This window comes from Pagrus pagrus (genome assembly GCF_965226575.1).
Source record: "Pagrus pagrus genome assembly, chromosome: 2".
Classification (NCBI taxonomy): domain Eukaryota; kingdom Metazoa; phylum Chordata; class Actinopteri; order Spariformes; family Sparidae; genus Pagrus; species Pagrus pagrus.
In genome coordinates this window covers 17,036,627-17,051,298 of record NC_140186.1, presented here as the reverse complement: position 1 = coordinate 17,051,298, position 14,672 = coordinate 17,036,627, and the positions used below count along the sequence as shown (strand labels likewise).

At 38.3% G+C, this 14,672-nt stretch overlaps 2 protein-coding genes across 9 annotated transcripts in view; both read right to left on the bottom strand.

Moving 5' to 3' along the window:
- LOC311273766 (uncharacterized protein) overlaps positions 1 to 14,672 on the bottom strand; it is a 68,607-nt gene that overhangs the window by 12,914 nt on the left and 41,021 nt on the right. The gene's annotated exons all lie outside the window — the stretch shown is intronic.
- The window catches only part of LOC311273697 (uncharacterized protein), a 107,610-nt gene continuing 95,026 nt past the window's right edge, over positions 2,089 to 14,672 (bottom strand). For 3 of the 8 annotated variants that reach the window (XM_084380897.1, XM_084380895.1, XM_084380896.1), the window contains 6 exons: positions 13,489 to 13,570; positions 6,449 to 6,569; positions 6,180 to 6,290; positions 5,310 to 5,462; positions 5,150 to 5,211; positions 2,089 to 5,067 (listed from right to left, as the gene is read on the bottom strand). In XM_084380897.1, coding sequence (XP_084237023.1) covers positions 4,948 to 5,067; positions 5,150 to 5,211; positions 5,310 to 5,462; positions 6,180 to 6,290; positions 6,449 to 6,569; positions 13,489 to 13,545 — 624 coding nt within the window. In that variant the 5' untranslated portion in view covers positions 13,546 to 13,570 and the 3' untranslated portion in view covers positions 2,089 to 4,947. Of the gene's footprint in view, positions 5,068 to 5,149; positions 5,212 to 5,309; positions 5,463 to 6,179; positions 6,570 to 6,740; positions 7,111 to 7,301; positions 7,400 to 13,488; positions 13,571 to 14,672 lie in introns of those variants that run through there. The other 5 variants (XM_084380899.1, XM_084380898.1, XM_084380900.1 and 2 more) reach the window with 3 other exon arrangements.

The window sequence follows — 14,672 nt, the reverse complement described above, 5'->3', positions numbered from 1 at the left end:
ACGCAGTGATTGTAAGTCAACGAATCAACACCATGACCACACTGGAACCATACGCTAGTATAAAAAGACTTATTTGAAACTGGCAAGACACATGCAGAGATTTCCACTACGCTGCAACAGACGACACTGAAGTTGGCGTCCTATTGACAGCTTCTTATTGGAATTTTCCAGTCCACCTTAAAAGTGGCATTCTGCCTATAGATGGTGTTGTTCAGTCATTTTCAAACCAGTTTTGATCATTTTAACTCTAGTATTTCTTTCTTATTGTCCTTGCTCATGGTAAACTGATTTTCAGTCTTATTTCTATTCCTACCTATTTGCTGTGAATCTACCTGCTCAGTATTAAAAAGTCTCAAGAAACCAATACTCCAATATGACAGGTGACATCACAGGGGGATCAGAGAGGACTGTTAACCTTTCATGCCCTAGTAGCAGAGAGTGCAGGGGCAGAAGGGTTGCTAATCTGAATATGTCTAGATGCTTGACTCATTGATACTTTATCTGGCCGAGGTTAGTGCAGGTTATAATCTATGGCCTCGACCATGGCTCAGAAACATCAGTAGCCTAACTGTGCTGTGTATTAATAAATCCATGGCGCTGTCCGAGGTACTGAAGTAGCAGACAGATTTGTAATTGAGCCTTTTTGTCTCAGTACCACCTGTCTCGTGTCGGATATATTATATTCTCTAAACTCTTAAATGCTCACTTCTATACTTAACTGTTGCTTTTACAAGATTTCCATTTTTCAGGTTTTTTGATTACATCATCATTAAAATAAATTGGATATAATGGTCACATTAAAGCAGGGGTTCCCAACCACCGGGCTGTGGACCTGTACTGGGTTTTGGGTTGTTCAATATCAAGCCTTGAAAACCCAGTAAGAACAAAGGGGACTGATGTAATTGCCATTCATGTACTGCATTGTGTTTGTTATTTATTTCCTGGAAATGGCAACCTTTTTATTACATATCACAAGGCAAACATTTTTTATTTACATTAAGATTTTCAAAAAACAGATTTTATTTACAAAAATGTGAACATGACAATGTAAACATTTGATTGTTTACCACCCAGGGATCCTGCAAATTATAGCTCTTTTCTGGTCTGTGTTGTCAGAAAGGTTGGGAATATCATGTGTTGCTTCTGTTGTAATCAACCTAAGGGTTGCTAACACATGTGCCGGTCTGTTGTGGCAAAAATCTGATTGTTTTGTTAGTGCTTAAAGATGATATGTGGCCCTTCTCTACTACAAACAGCATTGCCAAAACAATACTATAGTCAAAGACTTTCAAAATCATTTGGACTGGGAGTTTGTTCCACCAGGGATTTCATTGTATTTTATTTTTTCAAGAGACACTTCGGTGTGGTATTTTTTGGCAATAAGAGAATCCAGCAGCAATGGTAAATTAAAAGGTTAATATAAAACACTGTTTCATCAGTGTGGACTGCTTTGAGTCTAGTGTCTTCTTGGGCATTTTTGTGCTACTAATACTACATATCCACTAGAGGTCAGCAGAGCTTCACCTTGAGATGGTGTGTCTATATGTTTAGAGATTACACCACCCACAGCTCCACCTTCTCCGTTTTTCACAGAGAAACTCATGTTGTGTTTTCCAATACACTCATCCTCACTACAAGTGTTTATGAATATGTGTAAAAAATCTAGAGGAATACTTTAATATGTCAAAATAAATATTTTTTTGCCATCCAAAACAACACAAGTTATTTTTATACCAGAAGCATAACCCCACTGACCATTGTCTCTCTGCAGGAAACCACACTCTGCATCCGTCTGCAAACAAATCACACTCACATAAAGTGCGACCGAATCTCTTGACTTCACAGGGTTAGGATGTGGTCAGTGATTTGACGTAGACTCAGAAATAAGCTGTACATCTAAATGTAGCTGAGGTGGCTGCAGAGCTGCTGGATACTAAACAGGGTTTTGCTCAACTCTAGCTACAGAAATTTGAACAATACATTTAAAAAATGTTCAACCAAATTAGGAACAATGTTCAAAATAAACTTTAATATTTTTGTTAAATCAAACCCAATTCCACAAACACCTTCAGCAGCCTGCAGCTTCAGTCTGTTTGCATGTTAAGCTCTGCAGTGCATGAGGGGCTGTGTGTCACTGTGGGTTTCCTGTAAGCCTTACTGATCATACCTCGAATTGTATCGGACTACTGGCCACAGATTGTGAGCTGGCAACTAACTTGAGATAAAAACAGGAAATTGCCAGCAAACAGCTTTCGTGTCTTGTTACAGAGACACAATCATCACCACCTTTATGAGATGTTACAGATCGATTTTAATCAAGAATCTGAACCTGACACTTTTTGCAATCAGCAAAATCAAACAATGTTTGTATATAGAGGTTAATGTGTACGTCTGATCAATTTACACACTGTTATTTAAGTGGGGAGTGAAATAAAACACACATCTTGTCTATGAAGAATTAAAAAATAAAGGAATGAATTCAGTCGTGAATATTTTTTCACAAATGGAAGAATGGATATACTGTGGTTCATGCATCTAACAGCTGGAATAGAAATTAAATGGGTAGACATGATTGAAAAAATATTATGTTTTTTTTTCTTCAAATTTGTGTCCATACAAACAAATAAAATTGTTATCAATACCAGCACAGTTTAAATTTGACATTGCATTAATTGTTCACAATGATGATTATTATTATTGTTTACATGGAAAAATGTTTCATCTCACCAGATATACAATACTGAGCACATTGAGCCAAAGCTTTACATGCCTTGTTGACAGAGTAAATATTAATATTTTTTTGATATATTACTACTGTAATTTGTTAAGTTGGTAACAAACCACTTCCTCATAGCAGTTAAGCTCAGAATACTAATCTTTGTCATCCTTTAACTTACAGACCTGTCCACTAATGCCTTCATACGTTTCTGAATAATAACAATGTAAAACAAGTATACATAACTAAATTTATTATACAATTCACTATGTTAAGTTGTTTGGTTATACATGCTCCAAGTATAAGTACTAAAGTCAGAAAGTGTTCATCTTCTTTGATTTCTGTGATGCCTGTTTGATATCCAGGCAGCGTAACACACAAGATCTAACATTTTTAGTTAAAAACAATGACTAAGTACTGATGGAATAGTATGATTAGTTATAATTCACTCAAATCTATTTAGATTTGACACATGATTGTTTTTAGATATGAGGATGCTAAGAAAAAAATCACCTCACTAACACTGGCATCTGTGTACGCAAGAACATAGAACATATTCTATGTTGTGGCCACAGATACGACCAAGAGTCAGAAATACGTACATCCAAATGTAGCTGAGGCCGCTGCAGAGGTGCTAAATTCTGACTGAAGATTCTGACACCTTCCAGCACAAGAGTCAGTGACACTCGAGTGAACTCTGAACAAGGAAACTGCGCACTGACCTACAGGTTCAGTCTGTTTGAATGTCAAGCTCTGTAAAGGTGGGGCTGTTTGTCAATGTGGGTTTCCTGTGAGCTGCTAACATGGTGCCACATGATGTGGCCGAGGTGGACTTTATTGTTAACACTATGTTGTCGTGTTACTTCTCACAAACAGAAGTTGGGCATTAAATAAATGAGCTAAGGACGAACATTAAACTGTAGCCATCTTGGCTTCTGTACAGTCTGATCACTTTGAGTTTTATCCTCTGCTGCAGCTCTAACATAACAAATACTAAGTTGTATCAAACTCTACTCATGAAGGGATTGGGGCTGATGGCTAACTGCAGATAAAAACAGGAAATTGCCTGAACACATTGATCTAACAGCCATCATGTCTTGTTACCGACAAGCAGCCATCACAATGGTTATGAAATGTTAGGGATCGATTTCAATCAAAAAACGTGAAGCTGAAGCTGAATTGTAATCAACAACAATAAACTGGTTTACTAATTGGAGGTTTTTTATTTATTCTTCATTTTTACAGGACAACCATTTTAATCTTTTATTCAATTGGTGTAAGGACATAAGGTGCACGTGATGCATATATTCTGGGAAAGCTGAATGAAGGGTTAGTAGTAATTCATATCCATGAGTTATAATTCACTCAAATCTATTTAGATTTGACACATGATTGTTTTTAGATATGAGGATGCTAAAAAAACAATCACCTTACTAACACTGGCATCCGTGTACGCAAGCACATAGTACGTAAGCTAAATGAAAGGTTAGTAGTAATTCATATCCACTGTGGCTCATGATAGAACACGGATAGAACAATCTGACCAATTAAAGGGGCTTTATGTAACAATTTGTAGTTATTTACATGTATTAATCACTTTTTTATTGGCCATGTGTGAACAGATTGTAATGTCATGTGACAAATGAAACCTTCTCCGTCTCTCTCTCTCTCTGCTTATACAAGCCTGTAGATGATTTGTTGAAGTTGTTTAAAGCAGCTGGACTGTGGATTTCTTTGTGAAGGACTCGGGTCGGATTTTCCTCGACAGCCCAAAGGATGTGACTTTATGCATGTTCTCGAATGCCTCGTCTCAGTGCCAACAGTAGCGAACGTTCGTTTAGAAATGGAGTTTGCTAACTAGACTAAACTAACGACCAGCTTCAAGAACAACACAGAAGTTCTGCAGAGCCCCTTTAAAGAGTAGAAATGCAATTCCAACATTGTAAGTACTGTGTGTCCGAGAAGTAACAAATAAAATCCTGATACAACTCTTTCTTACAACAATTATACTGATCCTCTGAGGAGAGCTGACACTAAAGGGTAAAGTTTACCTTTAAAAGAAACACATGTTCTTTTTGCCTTGAAACAAACATACAACAACAAAAACACCTGTATTTTATGCATACAAATGTTCCTTCTTGTCTAGTTCTGCCGCTTTAAATGGGGACACTTAGTTTTATAATTCTTTATCAATCATCATCATACTCTTTTTTTGTTTTGTTTGAGGCGCTCTACATCCTGGAAGTGTTGATGGCAGAATAGGTGCTGAAGTCAGAACTCTGACTTCTCTTCTTCTTCGGTCTCTGTGATGGCTGAAGGATTTCCAGCGCAGCGTAACACACATCTTCAACCTAAGATTTGATATATTGTTTACAATCCTGATCACGCTGTTGTTTAATGCCACGGTGCATCATGTTCTACTGTTACACCTACCTGATTTGGTCCTGTTTGATGTCTACTTTCAGGTTTTTGCTCATCAACTTGAGGGCCTTGAGCTGCAGAAATAAATACAGCATCATGGTCAATGAATTATGTAGATTAATTATTCAGAAAATGCCTGATATTAATACTTCAAGTTTAAAAGGTGAGTTACCTTTCTTTCTACAGAGATGATAAGCCACAAGAGCAGAGATGAGAGAGGAGAGAACAGCAGAAACTGGACACAGAGAAAACAGCAGTCTCCAGCACACATCACAGTCTTTTGTATTCGGGCTGGAAGGCTGACAGTGATCAGTCTCACTCGAGTCTGGAAGAAACACAAAGTTGTGTCGATGAGCTTCAGTTATTTCTGATCTAACTAACATGTCAGAATTAATATACGTTTATTTTTCATTGTGTTCACCATGGTTTCATGTGTATGTGGACATAAGTGTGATAGCTGGAAAACAGCTATCAGCTATCAAGTTTTCGTTGAGCAGAAAATAAAATAAAATCCTGCATTGCCATTATTGTATCTCCTGCCAAGACCGATGCACAGTGTACTGTTGACCTTGCCTTGTTGATAAGACTATTCTCAACTTTGGTCCCATTCCAGTATCTCCTCTGATGTGATATCTATTCTCATTTGAATAAAGTCTCTGACTTATTAGATTTTCAGCTCACTCCAGCAATAAGTGCAATATGCAGCCTTTAACCCTGTTTGAGCCTGTCCTCTCACATTACAAATGTAAAATCATCCCAAAACTCACTGTGAATAAAAATACATAAAGGGTGCATGTTTAAGAACGACTTACAACAATTCAGTTACATGAAGTCCCAGATATGACAAAAATGTATTATATGATAATACACTGTGTTCATGCACAAAATCCTCACATACAGTAAATGGTGAGTGAACTTTGTTACGATTCAGCTTTTTCATTATCAACATAAGTGCACAATATCTGGGCTTCTTACTGTATGAAGTAAGTTAAAGTATTACAGATATTTCAGGTACAAAGATAATTCAGACCACAATACTTACTGAGTATGATCCTTGTTGTGACGTTGCCATATCTGTAATCAGTTTTGGGAGTAATTTTATCTTTTTCCACCACTTCTGTCCGTTGAGTTCCACAGTAGTAGAGCCCCTCATCTGATTCAGTGACGTTTAGGATCAGCAGGTCATAGGAATTAGAGGAAGTGTTGTCCACAAACTTAAAACGAGTCAGATAGTAAAGGTGGTAGTTTGTTCGATAATTTGCATTTCCAAGGATAAACGGAGGCTGGTTCTCATGAGAGCAGTTCCTGTACCACAATATGTAAACTCCAGTTGATTTTTTGCAGTCACAGTACAGAGTGATGTTGTCTCCTGGTCGGACTGACACCTCCAACACTGATCCAGTGACCTGATCATGACTGTAAGAAACGACTCCTGGAACACAAACACAATCATAAAAGCAGTTAGAAATGTGCTCAGTGTTACAGGGTTTCACAATACAGCAGGTGCAACACAACAACACTGAGAATGTAGGAATGAACTACTCTCAAAATGTAACCTAAGAATTGTGATTAAATCATCCAAATATTTCATCAAAAGATTTACCTAAGAGAACGACCAGAAGCATGTGCAGCCCGTCCATATGTGATGATGACGAATGAGAGTTAAAAGACAGTGAAGCAAAACTTTCTCACTGATAACATCACTTGCGCAAAATTTTCCATTGAAGGAAATATAGGCGGTGATTGGCCAGTCAAGTGGAACATTTCTTCTGTGGTTGTTTTCTATTGGTGTAATGCCACAGTATGTGACATTCTGCTCGTTGATGTTTCCTTTTGATGTAACATAATTAGAGGAGGTGTTATCATTTACATGGTAGCGTTCTGAAAGAGTACTACGTAGAGTAATGCCTTTGAAGGACCTAGTAGTATATTTGGTCTTGGTTATGCCGTCTGCTCTTTAACATTCATGATGGTCTTTAAATTGTAAATGTATTGTTACAATGCAGCCTGGTGCCATTTTCAAAGATGTAACAGGCCAGTCTTCGGTAGCAGTTGTTGGTGAGACAAAAGAGACTGACTCTTGTTACCAGTGATAATCACATCGGCTGTAGCTTTTAATTCCTACAAGTTATCATAGTAGAATACGTATATTATCAATACTTACCAAAACATCCTGTGTATGGCTCATGTGTAGAGTGTTTGATCTGCCAAACTCAACTTCAACCCTCATCTCTTCCCTAGAGACTTTCCTCCCAAGAAAAATGACATCATTTGTTGTTTCAGAAAATGTCCCAAGACACCAAAAGTTGGTATTCTGGAGATCTGATTTTGTGTTCAACCCAAGAGTTAACCCACAGTGACTCCACCCATCGTTTTTTTTGACTACTGTTTGGATGCCTTGAGTTTGCATTTGGCCGTTGCCAGTTTTTTAGAGACAGAAGTGACCTTATTCAGAGGAGAGGGTGGAGCTGGGGAGGATATCCTAATTGGATCTAACCAGGGACCCAGGGCACCCCATGGTGCACGCAGTGATTGTAAGTCAATGAATTAACACCATGACCACACTGGAACCATACGCTAATATAAAATGACTTATTTGAAACTGCCAAGACACATGCAGAGATTTCCACTACGCTGCAACAGACGACACTGAAGTTGGCGCCCGATTCACAGCTTCTTATTGGAATTTTCCAGTCCACCCTAAACGTGGCGTTCTGCCTATAGATGGTGTTGTTCAGTCATTTTCAAACCAGTTCATGAACTGAAAAATGTAATAAATATGGGGGAGATGAAATAACAATGAATAATACAATGACACGGTCTGTAATTGGTTTACAATCCTAAGTTTTGATCATTTTAACTCTAGCATTTCTCTCTTATTGTCCTTGCTCATGGTAAACTGATTTTCAGTCTTATATCTATTCCTACCTATTTGCTGTGGATCTACCTGCTCAGTAATAAAAAGTCTCAAGAAACCAATACTCCAGTATGACAGGGGACATCACAGGGTTATGAAATAACAAAACGTTTTTTTCACTTTCCCATTTTGGTTTCCCTGTTGAATATCAAAAGAATGAATGACACACGGATTAAGGAGGGTTATTTCCTCATAAGCTTATATGCAATTGGAGTTCACTTTGAAACCAGGAATCTTCCCCTGCTGGGCATTAGAAAGAATGCAGATTTATGGCACTTCCACTGACGATGCTTTACGATTACTCCAAGAGTCCACCGGGCCCGCCTCCCCCGTGGCAGTTCTAGACAATGCACATGTTTCAGCAGCGTCCCAAAAGAAGCTCTTCGTTCTGCTCCTCAAAGAATATGCACAGAGTCTATTTTTGATAGAAGTGGACTGAGCCGCGCCACCGAGAAGATCGAGCCAGACAGGAAGTCAGACAGCAGAATGACATATCTAAAACAAAACACCCCCTGCTGATCAACAGCACAACAAAGTCAGAAATCTTAACAATAAACACACTTATAAAGATAAATAACAAAAAAAGATTTAAATACTTAGAGTACTCACCCATGGTAGAAGCACAAAAATCAAGGAAAAATTACAAAATCAAAACAATCTGAGCAAGTCATCATAATCGGGCATGACGATCCGGTTCTGAAACGCTCCCAGTTGGATGTGAGGCCGTGTGTCGGACGGTACAAAACAGTGTCGGACACGGCAAGTAACAAGACGAGACGTGCCCAAGTGGGATCAAGGGGTTCAAAAAATCTCCGTACATATTTTATACAGTCAACAGTCCAACAAATGTGAAACATTTGTCTACACTCTTTCTCATAGCACACACAGTATCATCTCACAGGATATCTGCTTGATGAGGTGAGATGTCATGAAGTGTCAACGCTCGTTATGAAGTGTTTTGTAGCAACCAAAATGCTCTTTTCACTGCGGCACAAACTTTAGTTTACCACTAACAATATATTGCACCCACTGATGTTTTACAAACAATACTTAACACATATAAGCTGTTCAGTGGTATCATAATGAGAACATCTGCCCTTGATGAAGGTAGATTTGTTTTTCTGTCTACTTTGGGTAGAACACTAAGTTATTTTTATACTAAGGTACATGATACTGTTTCCAGGTCAGCCTGCTGCCACGGTTTGACAAACTGACACACTTTACAGACCTCAGTGACTATAGATCATCTACATAGCCCATGAGCAAACATTGTTCCCTCCACTGAACTCAGCAAATACATTCGACAAGGATCTTCAGACAATTTAAAAGATTGATTATAATGTATTAATCCCTTCTTTGGAAGGACCAAATCAGATTTTCCATTTGAGATCCACAATGACAACCTGTCATTATATAGAGGTTTTTTACCTCCATTCAGAGGTTTTGTTGAGTTTGAGGGGAAATGTTTCAGGTTAAAGGATCAAAGTTTTCGACCAGATAGATTTAAGGTATAATCTTGTACATAGTTGAAGAGCTTTTGTGTTTATGTCAATCAATCATACTAAATACTGGCCACTTGCTGTGTTATGAAAACTGATGGCAGGTGCCTGTATTTATATGTCATAATAGAGTACAAACAAAATCAACAAATTTTCACAGAAAAATCATATTTTGATGACTGCACACAAATTACAACTTTCTTTTTTTCCCTTAAACATGCACCCCGATAATGTTACTGTTTATACACTACTCACTAGTTATAGCAAACATGCTTTGAAAGAAATACCACTTGGTTTATATCCTTCATCAACATAATGAGTGTTTTAATTAATGTATTTGCCAAGTCACAAAATGTTTATACAGAACATATCTGAAAAACCTTCACTTAAACCTTCTATTTAATTGGTTTTCCCTACAAAAGTCACTATAGCTAAAGCACAGCTATCATGTGTATGGATATGTTGGATAAACCGTCATAAGACTGAGACTGTAATCAGCTGTATTGAGTTGTCTGTTGTTGTGAACAATCATAAACATATGGGAATCCTGATCCTCTTTACCATATATCCCATATGTGGCCATGACAATAAAGGGCCTATTAAAAAGACAATACTGTCTTGTGTTTTGTATATTCGACTACAGACCCTGACCAGTGTGGTACAAGAGCGTAACACTTCCTGGAAAAAACATTGCAGCTGAACTTAAACCATCCAGAAATGACATTACAATAAACCAACAAAGGTGAAGCATGTGCAATACGTGTTATTGTGTGATTATGCAGTCCTACCAGATTGCCTCTTTCCCTTTACAGCAATTGGTTTTGATTGACTAAATTCTCAGTCCACAGCCTCACTGTTGTATCTTTCAGTCTATTCTGAACTAGTGATCTACATTAGTGGCTGTGATTCAAATACATCCGCTGACCAAACATTGAGGCCTCACAAAACTGGGACACACAGATGACACTATTGGCCACACTCCAAACACAAATGCCTTTAATGAGGCTCTGTGTTAACATAATAGACAACTGGGTATATGGATTCACAAAGTCAATGTTTTGCAGTTGGACATGAAAACACACCAGAATCATTTCACCAACATCTTTTATGGATCTGAAAACCAAGGCTGCCAAGTCCAAAGCAATTGACTTGGCAGCTTTTTTACCGGATTGGCAGTTCATTTTTGGTTACACCTGGTCCCCCAGCAATAATGGATGGTGAAAAACACAATACATGGACCAGTTCAAATCTTAGAATATGTCCTATTTCCTCTTTAAAACACAATGCCCTGAACTGCCTGCTGGGAACCTGAAACCAAATTATTTGGTTTAGTTAATCTCTTAAATGAAAATAGTCATCAAGCCAGTTGTATAACACCTGCCTTCAGACACACTCCACTATCTCCTCCACTGCTTGTGTTCTGCTCACAGCCTTATTTAAAACTAAAATAATATGTGAATATCTGAATGGGAGCTGAAAGTGTGACTGTGCCTTGACAAACAGTAAGATTTTAGTAGAGTATCATGCAGAGTTTGTTTCCAAAAAAATGAGACTTGAACTGCAGTCCAAGGGGAGTGGTAAACAGAAATGGTGTGTGACAGAGTGGCGCCTGAAGACTTATTAGACGCTGATTAAAATGAACTAAACTGGGCTGAAAAATTAACACAACTAAAATGCAAGACAGGCTGGAAAGGAAGCTTTTCAAAACTGCTTATTTCTCAGTGTCTGTGTGTGTCTTGGGTCTGGCTGTGTGTCTCTGCAAGTTCATGTGCATTTATTTTCACAATGCTGTTGCTATGTGTGCTGGTGCAGATGTTATCCAGAGGATTTTCAGCTTTACTGTTTTCAGCTCAAGCCCCTCTGCAGCATTAAGGGAGGGGCCGCGGCCTGCAGAAACCACAACTGTTTCCATCCACTTGTCAAACGTCAACTGCTTGATCACCCACAGCAGCCCTGTGTTAGTGTGTGCACACACATGTGTGAGTGTGTCTGTGTTTTTGTATTTGCTGCTGCAACTACAACAACACAGGAAACAGTGCACTCTGGCCTTCAGGGCTGTGTAAACATGCATTTTGTTTGAAACATGTAGATCATTACTGACAGAATGGCTGTCTTTTCATAGTAGGTTAATAATGTTGGTTTTACTGTTGTGCATTTTATTTATTTATTTTATTTGACCTTTATTTAACCAGGATGGTCTCTCGAGACTGCAGCCTTTTTTTGAGAGTCTCTGTTTAAATGCTGGTTCAGAAAAATAATTGTGCTGCCATTCTGTCAAAGGCAATAAATTAGGAAAGCAAAAGAAAGATCATTAGTAGCACACCATTTGCTTATTAAGCTATTCATTAAAGTACGGAAAACAAAGCACTTGTCCATTTCTATCATTAGAAAAAGTCTATACGGTGATGTTTCAAAGCATTTGAGGTCACTAGTATCTGTGGTTTCATTTTTTTGCAGATCGCTTAAAGAAAATGGAGCCGCCCACATGAGGGCTCTTTAACAATACCGATCTCCATAAGAGGCCTTGCCAGACAAGAGCAGGGAGTCCTGAGATGACAACTTTTAGTCACTAGTGTAGCGACATACGAATTGAGATGTTAGGGAAGGTGCTAATGGACACTCTTATAAATGCAGAAGCAATGGAGGTGGACTTGTCTGCATATATTTAAAGTAGAAATAGACAAATTTCCCCTCTAGTGGTTCCAGGTGGTATTATTGTTGCTACTGCTGATGCAAAGACAACTGGATCCCTTTCCGTTTTCCTCAGAGCAGCAGCTGTCAATAAGACAGGACAAAATGTGAGTTTACTCATCCATTTAGTCTAAAATATAGACATGACAGCAGATGATGCCAAGCTGCCAGCCTTTCTCGATTGCCAGTCAGCCTTCATTTTCCAAGGAGATTTCATGACAAACAAAACTGCAAAGTGAAAGTAAGGTTCATATAGAAATAATCTAAACGTTGATGGTGTCATTATTCAATAGCCATTACTTTGTGCAAAAAACATTTACTTATAATCATGTGTTAAAGCAAAAGAACTTGATGGTAAATGTGAAGCTAAAGGACTAACTGTCACCAATCAGGAAACAAAGGTATTTAAAGCACAAGGTTTGGTGCATGCTCTTTGTTTGTTGAACTGCTTGTATTTTACATGTGTGCCTTTATGTGCAGAGCATTAGTCAATATGCAGGTAAGACTTGAGTATTTGTCTTTGTGAAAGTAGGATTTTCTGGACAAAAGCTGCATTTCTATTTTTGCTCACCGACTCACTTTTATGTGTAAATGTGGTATGTGGTGTGTGTGTGTGTGTGTGTGTGTACGCGTGTGTGTAGGTGTGTGTGTGTGTGTGTGTGTAATCTGTGCATTTGTCTGTACACAGTTCCTGTGTGTAGAATACCTGAACGGATGTTTATATCCCCAATGACATACACAAGGTCAGCAATATCCTGCACAAAAGCAGCTGCTAATGTAACTTCAACTGCCAGCTCTCAAGCTTGTGTTTCCTAACAGTGTCACTAGATGGCGATGTGGCTGTTTATTGAGGCCATTAGAGACAAACGGCCTGTTTAGTGCATCTATTATGGACTCATTGTGTTCATCTCCATTTAGCACTGTACAGTGTTATTTGTAGCCCTATAGCCATTAGTGTATATTAATTGTATTTGAGTGGTGAAAATTTACTTTGTGCAGCTAATACTAGTATTTTGAGGAGGTATAAAAAACACTGTTTCTTTGTTGTTTTTTACCGCATTACGGCAAAAAAAAAAAAAGCGGGCTTAATTACAGCCTTTACTTTGTATTTTCTACTCTGTGATTACACACAGTCCCACTATGCCTCTCTTGTTTTGTGAATACACTGAAAATTCACACAGTAATAGCACTTGCAGTAAAATTATAAACACATCAAACACACATATCTAAATGTAAATATTCACCTCTTCAGTTATCGCAGACTTGAAACCAGTATCCCATAATCTGTGATGAAGAGACATATGCAATTACTGACAATGTGGCAACCTTGAAACGAGAGAAAGAATACATCTTGGGTTATAATGACATGTTAGTGGACATTATAACCTCTGCAATTGAATGAAACATCCCTGCAATTTCTGAAGCTTTAATCATCACATTTTTGTTGATTATTTTTGAAGTGTTGACTCCAAGGGCTCTGAATAGTGACAAAAGCAGCAGAACACCTTACAATACAAGATGATCAACATCACAACCTTCAGCCTTAGAAACGACTATAAGTGTGAATAGGCCTTTTGCACAGCAGACATTGTGACTAGTCACAGCAAGAGAAGCAGAGGAGAAACAAATTCTGCTCACGATGGCTAAATTCCATCAAGTGTCCCTGTAAGTCATGCCAGCGCCCCAGCATGCAGAATACCCGGACCCTGAAACAAGCTCACCTCAATGGGATGCAGCCGTTTTTTAGTATCATTAATTGCACCTGTGCTTTTTCTGCTATGACAAGCCAAAGTGTTTCAAAAAAGGTCTATTGTGACAGGAGCAAAGGATGAAGTCAGGCGACATTATAATACAGCAACAATGTCTGCGTAGGGGGTTGGGGCAGGAGGATCGAGAAGGGTCTAATTGCAGTCCTCCCTCATGATGTCCTTAGTTCTGTGAGCCAATGGGGTTTGAACATGAGCAATAGGGTTCCGTTGTATAAAGTAGGGTCCATTTCAACCCATATCATCTTTTTCTAAAACTAACCAGTTTGTTGCCTTAACTGTAGTTTTTTGTTGGCAGATAAACCAAAAAGCGACAGAAAACAAAAAAAATATGGAAATAATAATAAGTGAACAGTATGACAGTAGGTTCCAAACGAGGAACTTCAAAAAGAAGGAAAGGTCATTACGTCACTGAATCTCGCTTTGGTGCCAGACAGTGGTGACAACTATATTGAAGTCTATGGGAGGCAAGGAAAAACACACTAACACCCAACATACTGTATGTATGTTGTATAACTTCTGATGAAGAAATGTCTTCAGAAAGTCAAAGAATACACTTTGAAAAGAATCACAAAATGATTGATGATGACAGAGCTAACAATATCGTGACCGAACGGGGCAGGTCTGACAAAATATCGCTAATGAGACTGCAATAACACTGA